Source organism: Anas acuta, chromosome 15 (assembly GCF_963932015.1).
Source record: "Anas acuta chromosome 15, bAnaAcu1.1, whole genome shotgun sequence".
Classification (NCBI taxonomy): Eukaryota; Metazoa; Chordata; class Aves; order Anseriformes; family Anatidae; genus Anas; species Anas acuta.
Genome location: NC_088993.1, coordinates 8,534,421 through 8,548,079, shown reverse-complemented (window position 1 = coordinate 8,548,079; position 13,659 = coordinate 8,534,421). Strand labels below are relative to the sequence as shown.

The window sequence follows — 13,659 nt, the reverse complement described above, 5'->3', positions numbered from 1 at the left end:
GAACCTTTCTCTTGCTCAGAAACTGAGGATCATCATCACCATAGCATCTGTTTAGTGTATTCTGTAATTAGCATTCAGAGATTACATTGATTTTCCATTAAAAGATCACAAAAGAAATTCTGAATATGTTGAAAATAATGAGAATAGTTCTAACTACTTTTAAGACGTAGCAAAGTGCTAGATTTTGATTGTATTTCAAATTTTTGACTACAAAGGTTATTATTCCCTGTTTCTCCTGTCCTTAGATTGTATGATCTGTATTTCATTTAAATAAGGATAACTGCCCGTATGCCTCGTAGGACTAATTCAGAATAAATTTATACAAGCAGTTTTATCTTTAGGATTTACTTTGCTTGATTTCCCAATTGAATTTGTGTTGAGTGTTTTGAAATATGTTGGCTTGTGAATAGTATTCCCTTTTGAGATAATAAAACTTTAAATGTGTACTAAATCATGAACTTTAATATGCCTTTCATAGTCTATTATACATTTGTCAATAAATTGAATATGGCACAGGGTTCCAAATGTTGCATTTTCATGTTTTACTGTCTAAAAGAAATCAATATCTATGTGCATAAAAGAACAGGAAGAAATTTTATCTAAGAAATTAATATGTGTTTTTGCAGAACTTAAAAATTGCAATTATAGTGTACTGGATTCCTTAATTAGTTAACTATGGGTTACGGTTTAACAGGTAATATTGAACTGCATGATTCACTGAATCACATGTGCAAAGATAACTGCTTAGTTAAATTATGATTTCTATATTAAACATTTTTTTTTGTAGTCTAGCTGAAAGAAATTTAATTTTGGGACTGTAGACAATTTCAAACAATATACTGGTCATGAGAATAGGCAGAAAGGTTATATCTGAACAAAGAATAATTAAAATAATTATTATATTAATATAATTTTATTCTACTATTACAGTATGTTTTTCTATAGTAATTTACAAAAATCATGCAAAATACTTGCATTTCATATTTTCCATCACTTTTTTCAGAGGTATACTCAGTTATTATAAGACAGTCTTGTAGGTGTCTAATTATCTTCATCCTGGCTTTATTTTCAAAATTAAAATCTGTATACTTCTTGCAGACTTATTACAGGATCTTTATCATTACATGATCTGAATTCCTGTTGCCAAAACCAGTTGTATTTTTGTTTGTGTGCATATGTAATTCGTACAATACTGTCAGTGTCTAACATTCTTAGATGTGCCAATTCTGGAATTATAGTCTTCATTTTTGGTTATAATCATGAAACATGATGAAATGATGCACAGTAATAAAAAAATGTAGTTGTTATCCAACAGAGTCTGATTTTATGAATATTTCTTTCAGTGAAATACTATAATTTGACAGACGTATATCTGTTAGAAAGTGTTGTATTTTGTTACAAGAAGACAGAATCCTCTTGTTTTTTGAGAAACCAGGTGTCTCTAGAGATGAGGACCTTAAGACCTCTTAAGAGGACCTTCTTAAAGACCAAACTAAAGGAAGGCTACATCGACCAGACATCAGTCAATCTCCTCTAAAATACCATGAGTCCTTAATAAAATTTTGTATTTTGTCCTAAGGACTCAGTAAATCTAGAAGAGAAAGGCCAGGTGAATGATTCAGCTTAATTTATGATGCAAAATACTGAGATTATTAACATGCATATGACACATAAACATGCCTACATGCATGAGAATGAGCAAAGTACAGATTCTAATGAGGAAGCTAAGGAAAACTTTACAGATTCAGAGACTCTGGACCTTGAGATTTGATGCTTGGCTGATAGTTTCTGACCTGTGCTGTTTCAGCATTTTTTAAAACAGATAATTTCTGTAGAGGTTATTCCCTGGTAATGAATGAAATCCGATATTTCAGTAAGTATATTTCACTTCTGTATGAATTTTTCCTAGAGAATGTGACTATTTAGCATATAATTGGTAATATGCTCATGAAATAATTGAGTGGAAAAAACCCTACAGAATCACAAAAGCTACAGCTGTGTTAAATTATACTTAATGTCCTATAGAAGCAGAAAGAATGAATTGTGTATATTTTATAAACAATAAGATTTCTGGTTTATTTTTCAATATAATTTTTTTTAGAAAGTAAATTAAGTTTCATACTTTGAATAAAATTATGTTATGCAATTCTGATGCTACAAAGCCAATTTACGAAGTTGAAAAACTGTGTTGAATACATAGACATCAATTTTGTAGTGATATTGAATTATTTTTCCCTTTGCTCACCGGCCAGTAGGATACACTGGAAACCATGGTAACAAAAAGCACTACTGTGGTTGCCCCGGAGTCAGCTTAAAATGAGCAGGCTATGTTTTTCTTGATTAATATAACAACAGGACAGAAAGAGAGAAGGAGGGGGAAGAAGGGAGAGAATTAGATTAATGACCTGCAGTAACAGAAGCAGTGAATGTACAATCAGAGATGTACCTGTGGATCCTGGAACTTCTAGTACTATTGTAAAATGAATGTGAAAGTATTATATTGTGAAGCTTTAAAGAGTAAAGGAGGTACATAAGTTCAATGGTTTGACTTAAAATTATTTTCTTACATGTCTATGTTTTTGCAGGTTTATATTAGAATAAAGGATGATGAATGGAATGTGTATCGAAGGTATGCAGAATTCAGAAGCTTACATCATAAGTTACAGAATAAATACCAGCAAGTAAGGACTTTTAATTTTCCACCAAAAAAGGCCATTGGAAACAAGGTAATTAAAATAACTCACAGTATTTGAAAGAAACCTTTCTTACACACACACACGAAGTGGGGTGGTTATGATAAATAATTTTTGCAACTGCTATATGGGCAAAATATGCAATATACTTCTAGAAACCAGTATAGAGTGAGAAGTGATCAAAGTAATTCATCTTTACAAGTAGGAATGATCTGAAAATTAAATTTAACTATCATAAGTCAAATATTTGAGATTTAAATCATTCTTGTGACTATAAAAACTTTTTTACAATGAACCACTGAGTTTATAATAAACTGATTATAAAATCAGCATTCCTTACGTTAACCAAATTTTTTTCCTTTTATATCTGATTTTCTCATTTTACATATTTTTTGCCTTCATATCACTGTTCTTATATCAAATATCTAAGTACCTATCATAAAGAACAGTTCAGTCATCAAAGGAAAGCTGAGATAACAATTAGAATACCCAAAGATTTTCGTGACATATTTGGCTTAAGACCACATTAATTCTTGTATTGTTAAAATGCCAGAATCATTCTAATTATATCTGTGACAACTTCGTCTGTGGAAGAAAAATCGCCATCATTAATTCATACAACGTTATTTCATATGAAATAAATTTTCCAAAACAAATAGAAAAAAATGATGTTTGCAGATTTAGTGGCATTCAGACTTGAGTGAATATGGATTGTGAATGTTTATAGATAGTAACTCTGCTCTGAGTTAAAATGAGTTCCCAAGTGTTCCATAAAAATGAGTAGGTGAGCTTGGCACGCATGACATAAAATGAGTAGTAATGCACGTAAACTGGAGTAATATCTGATATATGTTTATATGGAATTCACCAATAAAGTTGTAGATCTGTTTGCTTGGCATAAATATAGTCCAGAGTTAATGCAGTGCGTTGTCTACTAACCTAATAAGTGAAAGCACTTAGAACTTTTCTGCTTTTTCATGTGTTAGAAGATCAAGCACTTTTCATTTCTAGTGGCGTTTTGTAATTAGAAACATTGTATTTTCCTCTTTGTTACATAACTTATTCTCTTTTTTGAAGTGATATCAGCCTCCTCAATAAATTAGGAAAGCCTTCCTTTAAGCTTATTTTATAGTCTTTCATCCTAATTACTTTAAATACTAATTGAATTATAACTTCAGTTACATAATTGATATGCAGAAAACAGTTGAGCAACTTAAAAAAACTTGCGTTGCTTTTTCTTTCAGTGATTGAGTCAAAGTTCCCCCTTAATTGTGCATAATCCCACAATCACTTTCCATTATACCAGGTCTTAGAAGAAGTATCTGCTCTTTGGGTGCCATCTATTGTACTCCTAGAAGAGTACAATAATGCTGAGACATTAGCCAACTGTAAGATTGTCATTGAGGCTGCCCAGGGAAGTGGTTGGAGGTATTAAGAAGGCATGTAGATGTGGTGTGTAGGGAAGTACTTTAGTGGTAGATTCGGCAGTGCTAGGATAAGGGTTGGGCTTGATGATCTTGGAGGTCTTTTTAAACCTAAGTGATTCTATGATTCTGACTTTCAGTATAGGATGAGAGGTTTATGCAGGATCTTACACATTAAGGTATTTGTTAATAAACATGGGAAGAGATACTGTCACTACTAATTGCTTTTATTTTAATGCTGCTTCTTATTTTTAATTTTTATGGGCATTGTTGCCTGTTTGATGTGTTGCTAAATTTCAGAAGAGTTTTTTTTCTCTCTAATCTTAGTTACATTTTTAAAATAGAATAGCAGCTCTCTTCACATTTCTAGATTAATCAATACAATCTTAACTTAGTACCTAAAGAGCAATTTTGTAGCTAAATTCTGCTAACAAAAGCATCTCTGAGTTTAGGTCAGTCTATGGCTTTCATACTTTCTACAAATCCTCAATATCGTTAGGTGCCCAAATAACATATTGATAAACAGTCCTCCATGTGTAAATTCATAATCATAGCTAGTTCACAAGTTTTGGAAAATGGTGTTGTATGCTTTTAAATCCACCAGGCCTATATCTGATTGATATTATTCATTGCATCTCTGCAGAAGACTTCGCTTGTGAGGCTAGTGAAGGTGATGTGCTTACTTGAGACTGTAGTGGCATTGAAAGAGCTGGTGTTGAAATCAACACCTTCCTTGATACCCACACTAAGTTTTGTGTTTAGGTACATGCCTCAGGTTTAGGGAACCTCCAGGACAAGAGGACCATGTTCTACAGGATGACCTAGAACCATTACTGTATAGTAACAAAACACTGTCCGATGTTTTACTATGCAAAAAATTGGAGCACAGAGGAGGAAACTTAGCAGAGGACAGTAATGCAGAAAAGACTATGGAGAACTATTTATTTTCATTCTTATTTTCTTGCCTACTCCAATAGGAATCAGGGATATCATGTTCAAATACAAAATTGAAGTTTGACAGAGAAAATGCAAAAATCAGTATTTCAGCTCATTTGGAAAGTGAGAAAATGAAATATTTTTTAGTGCTGATATGTTGTCATCAAGTAGCAGTAAAATCTGAAAATATTTAACAATTAACAAATTGTTAAAATATTTAAAAATGTTTAACAATTATAAGACAATAGATTAAGAATCTAGTATTCGTATTAATAGTTTATTCTGTTTTTAACGTATTTGTGCCTTCTGCTTGTTAGCATTAAGGTAGGACAAAAGATCTTAGAGTTCATTTTCATGATCTTTCAACAAATTATGTAGGATTAGAAACTGGCTTTAACACTTGAGGAAACATGTTTAACGTACAGAAAACTGTCATAAAAAAGTCACCAATTAGTAGAAAGTGAACAGAGAAGGGGAAAAAATACTGCTGTGGACAAGTAACCTTTTTTCAATTACAAAGAAGTGTGTTTATTTGGCTTTCAGGTTGTTAACCTTACTTCCAGTGTCTCAGTTTAATTTGCATGTAGCAAATCAGAACTAATGTAAAACAATGAAAAGAATAATTCGATTTATAAGTGTTGCTTTGAATCAAATTTGAACAGTTAATTACTAAAGTGGGTAAACTGATAGGAAATCGTAACAGTAATGCTTGTAGAACTTGATATATTTTCTTATTTACTATAGTCCCCTTACTGTGTATTTTCTACTAATGATCTTTCAGTGCTGCTGCCAAGTAGTTGGCGAGATCTTTATAAGTAGTCCTTGCAAGAATAAATATTCTTCCTTCAGTTTATTGATATTTTGAGCAAAACTGAGAAACACTTGTTCTCGTTACATGTGTAAGAGAAATGTCATGGTGGAGTTACTCATACATGTTTGTACTTTGCTTTTTTAAAAACTGCAAATCTTTTTATTCAAAACTTATGAACTGTATTTTTATCATTTGAACCATTTATTGTGTAATTTTAAAACATTCTGTCCATGTATCGGCCTGGTTGGTAGTTTCCTAAGTATTTTATATGCAGCTGTATATACCAAGACTTGTAATTTCTAACCATGGCTTTCTTGAAAGAAATAGATCTCTGCATTTCAGTTTGCCTTCAGGTACTTTGGATCTTTTGAATTCATATTTCCATTATTGCAGTTTAAGTTTTTGTTGTGACTTCTGCCTTCCTGCCAGGTTCTTAAAGCCAAGGGACTGGTTTGGTTCCACAAGCATTTCTAGGTCTAGAGAATACTGAGTTTGTGAGTTCATGAAGACAAACTTCATGCAATCATAACACTTGATTGCAAAGGGATCCCTGTATGCATTTGTATAAAACTATAGCTTTTTTTTTTTTTTTTTTAAATTTAAGAGGAATTTTAATTTTCTTGCAGTTAGTTTCTGACCTCTGTTGGTGCTGTGTTGGTGCCTTCCTTCTTGAACTGTTGCTTTCAAACTAATGGTTAAGTAATAATACGTGAGTACTTCCTGAGCCAATTATTCATTTTTTTTGAATGTTGCGATGTCCTTAAAATCTCAGCTGCTACTTCATTAAGTGTTAGAATCTGCCCAATGAAGAATGGGATTTAGTAACTGGATAAACATCTAATTATCCTCTTGCAAGAGTATTATTGTCCTAGTAGAGGACATATCAAAATAGAAATGATTCTTTGCTCCAGTGAGAGATGTGAATTCAGTGATTGTCTAAGTATGTAGAAATTGAATCAGGTAGCTTTCTGCTGAGTGCTGACTTGACTGCATGATATCCTTTTCTTTCCTTTAAAATATTGGATATCCAATATGGAAAGAATACACAGCACTTTTCTGAGATTAGAAGAGTGACTTTGCCATGACTCCTTGACTGCATAGGAAGAGCAATACAGAAATTTAAAATAAGTTTTCTGTCTAGGAGAAAATGTTGGGAGCAGCATCATTCATCATTTTAGCCTGTGCAGCTGAAGTCTGTGAGCTCTCAATAGCTTGTTCCATGCCCAAACGTCAGTTCAATAAAGTAGATTTGTGTCCCTCTCACCCCAGTGACTAAGCTAAATGGTAGGCTGTTCTGTGTATGTAATTATTTTAAAAGTTTGTCAGTATTATGTGTATGTATCTTAAAAAATCTATTCATATATTCACACTACTACATAAATATAGACACGTATGACAGCGTTAACGGCAACATTTGGGATACAGGTGAAGGTAGTTTCTAGAATATATTTTAATTCTGCAAATTCTATGCACCAGGGAATTTATCTTTTTCCTGTTTGTCAGTGCATGAACAGTGCAGACGGCTTCTTTTTTTTTTTTCCCTGCCAGCACAGCTATTCTTCTTCTTATTTTTTTTTTTCTGAACAATGTCTGGTCTGTTTGCATGTTGCTGAAGATGCCGAAAAGATATAGACAGTCTCCAGAATAACTGTGTTTAGGGAAAAAAAATCTTAGGGAAGGATGTAATTTCACTTTAGGCTTGGGTGGCTTTGCACCCTGATTCAGCAGGGTACTTCAAGGCATCCTAAAATTTAAGTACATTTGGTTTGCATTGAAATCAGAAGTACAGATACATGTGCTTTTGTACTTTATGAGGTTTAGTAGATCAGAGAAACTATTCTTCGTTAAAGTAGTTTGTCAAAGTCAAACTGTTATAGTGACTTGTGACTTAGAAAGCAGTGAAAAAAGCAGAACTTCTAGCTAATGCCTTTGGGCCAGTGGGCTAAGTAATATTTCTTAGCGCTAAGCTGTGATAGCCCGTGTCTTCACAGAGAATTAGTAGAAAATTATGACTCTCTATTGCTGTAGAAATAGAATAAATTTATTTAAGGCAGAAAACTTTGGAAATATAAATCCTTAAGTTATATCTTAGTAATTTGAAGTTGAGGATTACTTTCACTAATGCTTACTTAATTTGATCTTTGGATGTTGTAATATATATGCTTAAGTTCTATATCATTCTTGATTTTCAAAGTGATTAGATTTTGGTTTTCAGCCTTCTTAGTGGAACTAGTTATTACAGTTATTTTCATCTACTATCTTGCTTGTGGGTTTTAGAAAAACTATACATAATATAAATTTGGCAGACATGCATTTTCTGTAGCTTGATTAAAAAGGAAAGAAAGAGATCCATTTCTGTTGTGTTCAAATCAGGAAAAACTCAGGTTAATTTTACATATTTAGCCATAAATGTTAATTCCATAACAGTGATTCTGTAGCATTCTGTAGTGATAAAGGAGGTGTTGTCCTTTAGGCTCACCATGTTACTTTATAACTGGAAAGTTCAGTTAACAAAGATGTATAGCCATGCAGATTAATTTAAATACAGTCCTATTTACAAAGTGGTAACTTAATTGAAGTACCATACAGATAGAAATAAAAAGAATTTCACATTTGCCATAATTAAGATTTCTAGACACAGCACATCTCTTTTCTGTCACCATGGCATGCGTATCAATGAGGACTACAGAGTATTTCAGATTTTAAGTCTTGGGTGAAGTGAAATCCAATTCCATAACTTAAATTTCTGTCATGCTTTTCTCTTGAGGTTAGAGTCACCTTTAAAAGAATCATCACAAGGAGCACAGTATACAATATGCAGTCTGAATTATATAATGTGGCACATGAAGCCTGTTTGTAGCTACTTCTGTCTGTTAAAGTGAGTTACAATACCAGCCCCAACAAAGCTGGGTAGCTTTTGTTGTTAGTTCACAATTTCTGTCTGCTTGTGTAACAAAATACATTTCCTATGAATTAATAGGGCAAAAATGTAAAAGAAGAAACAACTGTGGTATGACTAAATGTGACGCGAATGTCAGTAAGACTGTGTATTATAACAACATTTTATTATAAGCCAGTTGAATCAGAATAGTCAATTAAATTTGCTATTGTAGTGTAGTACAAGAAGAGATGATACAGTGATGCCAACAAATACTACGTTTGTTAGAGATTCAAAATAAACCTTAACGGAGGAGGAGCAATTCCCTTTCCTAGTGTATTGGAGGAGATAAATGGCCATACTGATTCAGGTCTGTGATCCAGCCATCCATTTTCACTGTTGGTGTCCAAAGTGGATTCCTGGATTCATGCAGATCCTCTGGGTTTTTACATGGAAAACTTGATGGACTCACTTGATGTTTTATGTATACAGCACTTAAAAAAAAAAAAAAAAAAAAAAAAAAAAAAAAGAGAGTTCAGTTTTTTGGTCATGTCACTGTCTAAGAGAAGAGAGATAAATCAGTAGGAAATGGTTAGCTTTTATATTACAAATACTTTATAGCAAATGCTTCATCTTGAAGTTCTGTGCTATGCAATGACTGGGTTACCTAAAACTCAGCATGAAGGCTAAAGCTAGCACAGTGCATGGCAGTATATTTTATTTTTGGTGGTTTAATTTAAAAGATAAACAGTATGACAACTCATACTTATGCATCTCTTTCAAAATGTCTCACTGAATTCATATGTGCATGTAGGTGTTCATTTGGTGCTTATGTGTAACATTTCATGGGAATCGTGAATTGAGTCTTTTTATTTTCAAATTACAAAAAAAAAAAAAAAAGATACTAATTGCTGTTGAACTTTAGTTAGAAGGAGCACAAAATATTTGGGATCTATAAAATAAAGTTTTGCCTCTCAAGGGTTTTCTTTTCCCTGTCTTGAAATACTGCAGTTAAGAGAAGCAATTTGTTCGAAGAAATTACTGAAGATGAAGCCTGTAGAAACAGTTCAGATGGTGTTGCTTTACATGATGACATTGGGGGGGCTGGGGGGGAGTAATGTAATTTACATGCTGCTTGGACAACTGCTAGATAAAAATATTGTGGTTTTATAACTCCCCATGCGTCATTTAGGTATTCTAGTAGCCTTCTGGTATAAAATGAAAATACAAAAATAACTTTCTAAATTTATTTCTTATTGTGATGGTGATGCAAAATTAGCTAGTTACTGGGATTAATACATTTCTCTTTGGGGAGATGTTATGAGAGACACCCAATGACAAATATAAAACTAAACCCTCCTTTCTCTGAATCTGAATTTTTTACCTTAATTTTTCTGTCTTTTTGTACCTATCGATATGCTTGATTTTGTTTTTTCCTCTGAAATTTGTTATTTTATAAATATTCATATTTTAATTTCACTACCTTTTAGGGGGACTGCTGATAATAAACACAGTAAGTGTTACTTTTTTAATTTGAAGTGGAGAAAACTGAATATCAAATACTTCAGATCATGTTAAATGCTGGAGACATATTCCACATTTATTTCTAGAAACTGGAATTGTGCTATCTAGATAAAATTTCTATTAAAGAAGAATACAGTCTTTTGAGTGGGAATGAAGTTGAGGGACCATATTTCATCCCTGTACTGTTTGACATTTGGGATGGTCAAATGCTGAATTAATTAATTTTTCTGTTTTCTGGAAAATCGTGTTTATTGCTAGAGTTAAAAACATTTCAAATAGAAGTATTTGGATAATGTTGGTCTCCAGGTGTAGATGGTAGTCAGAAGCTAGCAATCTTCTTCAGAAGACCTTCAGATCTCTTTTAAGATGTCTTGATGTTGTTGGTTATCAGCAAACTGAGCAAGGTTGCTGTGTTCTTAGCTAAATGTGTTGGGAGAGATCAGCCAAGGCAGCAGGGCATTGACTACCTACCTCCCTGTAATGCTGCTCTGTCACTTCTGGGGCAGTCTCTCAGTACCCCCTTGTCCTGCCTTGCTAGATCCATGCAACAGGAACCGGGAGGCATAAGTTCTGCTGGAGGGTTTTTGCTGGGAAGGGAAATCTATGGAAACGTGGTAGGGAAATGATTGTTATTGAGCTCTGTGGAAAATACAGCAACCAATTGCTTTTGCTTGCTGAGAAGGTAGAAGAGAATTTGTAGTTTTGGTTAACCTGTTTGTGGGTTTGGATCGATTGTTGTGATTTTATTTTATTTTATTTTGAGGGAAGGCATCACTATAAACTTGTTTATACGATATTGTATGCTAAGCACTGTTTGTGCCACGTTGCTAATGCTTTTTTGGGGGGGGATTTTGTTTCGGTTTCTCTTAATGTCTTATTTATTGGTCTTCAGGGCATTTTCAAACCTGATAAAAGGAGGAAATGAGGAAAGAAAACTGCAGTGGGGAGAAAGCACTGAACGGAGATGTATTTTAAATAATGTTGCTGATAGTTATTACTGCAGTATAGGCTAGCGAAGAAAAGGATCTCAATTTCATGAATTGTTTTGGTAGCTTCCAGAAGCTCCTGAATAAAAATGCAGAGTAGATTGATATGTACTTGGTGTAAGGAGAAAACAAATACAATTTCCCTGTTCAATAGGTGAGCAGAAGATAAGCCCTAGGGGTAATGCTGTAAGCTGCAGTTTTCTATTGATGCTTTTTAATGAACAGTTGATTCCATGACAAGTTGACACATGGTGGGCATTTATGCCTTTAAATAATAAAATATTGAGATGAGCCTGGATTTTGTTAGAATAACGTTATCAATTGAGTGCTTCTAGCAGTGAAATTAAGTACAGCGATAAAAAGAGATCAGTTCTGCTTTTGTTCTCAAGCTTTCTTTTTTCATGTTAAACTCTTTTTCTCAAATCTGGTTTTGAGAAAATTTGGCTGGATGATACTGCTTGGTTGAAAGTACTGGGTATTTTAAGGTCAAGGTTCTGGGATTGCACTGGGAAAGAGAAGAAAACAGGATTGTTTGTTGTTTTGTCAGGACCTGGGGAGTTTCTTCTGTCCAAGCAGACTTTCATGTGTCTGTTGAGATGCTTGCTCTCTGGACCTGCACATAGGAGGTCTAGTAGAGCACCACTGTACATTAATTCCAAGAGCACAGACAGAACCTTAGTATGACTAGTTGGGTCAAATGTAGTGATGTATAAGGTACCCCCTTGCTCAAAATAAAAGGTAAGGCTTTTTTTCAGAAATTATCATTTGGGGAAGAAAAATAATAATAATTAAAAACAAACAAACAAACAAAAACCATACTTGCAAGGCATAGCTTGAGCTTGCAGCTCTTTTGGTGACCCGAGAAGCACCTGACACAGCACCAAGCAACTGTTTCCTTACTGAGCAGCCCTGTGGAGTACTGCAGTGGACGTCCCATATCTCAGGCAATTAGCAATGCTAATGAGTGTGGCACATCTCCAAGTAAATTTGGGCCCAACTGAGGGCATCACCAGGGCTGTGGTTTGCCCTCAGCATGGCTGCTGCTAATCTGTAGCAGCAATGCCTTTTTCAAATGACTTAACTTCAAGGATTGCTTTCTTTCTGGTATCAATAAAATAAAGCCACAGCTAGAGGTGGAAATGTATCAACTACTCTGGAGAAACAGAGTAATAATTACAATTATGTAGTAAATCTCTGTTTAAAGAAAGATTTATTTTCTGAAGTGACAGTTCCCTGATTCCTTCTTTGTATCTTGTCCCCTTGAACTCCTGTTGGCTCCACTGAACAGTAAATGTACAAAAAGGTCACACAGTGGGACAGTTATTTCTGGCAATTTCATGCATTGTATTCCCATGTGTTATTGTATGATGCTAGCCTTATTCTGCCATGCAGAAATTGGTGTTACAAATAGGATGGAGATTTTAATTTCGTGTAACTTCAGTCATTTTGCTTTTTGTGCAATATGGCAGGGCTTGGTACATTCAGGATTGGAAGCTGTACCTTTGTAAAATTGTTTCTTCATGCAGTAGTTACTGAAGGACATACATGCACAGGTCTGTTCAAATTGGGTTTCATTGTGACCTTTGCAAATATATCAGTTAATGTAAAAACTAATCATTGTAATCTAACTATTTTTTAGTCATGATGATGACTCAGCAATTGAATGTTTAGCTCCCATTTCAGCCTCTCATTTCAATCTTCACTTAGAGGTGTGCAACTTGGTGTCTTCTAAACAAAAAATGATACAATCATTTGGTTAAGACTGGTTGACCAAAGTGGTGAAAAAAATTAGACTATATCAGAATAACTTGAGTTTATTTCTGCATTTATGGGCTCATCTTTGAACAGCACTGTTGTTAGCTGTATTTAGGAAGGGATGCATGGTGTGCTCTGGCAGAGGCTGATGCAGCTCTCGCTGAAGTCCAAAGCTATATTTCCTCTTACTTTAATGGAGTTGGATTGGGCTGTGCTTTTTCCCCAGTGATAACAATAGGTTAGTTAAATGATAACTAGTGTTCAGAACATTGGAAGCAGTGCATTTTATATTGATTGCAGCAGCACCAAACCCACAATATAAACGTGTTTTATCTGTCCCTAAATCATGGCAGGTAACCATGGCAATCATACCATTTTCAACAGCCCATGGAAAATGTTTGAAACATCTTAAGTGAGCTGTCCCATTAATAATGAAGAATATCAATGTTTTGCCATCTGCTACATACTAACAGTGTATTGAAAGACCAGCAGTTGCGTGAAACAATTTAAACTGCAAGCTGGAATGAACTTGGCTTGTAATAAAAAACAAAACAAAATGAAAAAAAACACAAACAACTGCAAAACAGAGTAATAGCAAATATGATATGTAAGGCTCCGCTTTTTAGTTTTATAGCTTAACATCATCTTCTAA

The 13,659-nt window shown here is 33.9% G+C and overlaps 1 protein-coding gene across 4 annotated transcripts in view; it reads left to right on the top strand.

The window, feature by feature from the left end:
• SNX29 (sorting nexin 29) overlaps positions 1-13,659 on the top strand; it is a 133,715-nt gene that overhangs the window by 80,715 nt on the left and 39,341 nt on the right. For all 4 annotated transcript variants that reach the window (XR_011101751.1, XM_068699831.1, XM_068699833.1 and 1 more), the window contains exon 19: positions 2,586-2,726. Coding sequence is in view for 3 of the 4 variants with exons in the window: in XM_068699831.1 (XP_068555932.1) it covers positions 2,586-2,726 (141 nt within the window). In the remaining variant the exon portion in view is untranslated. The remainder of the gene's footprint in view (positions 1-2,585; positions 2,727-13,659) is intronic.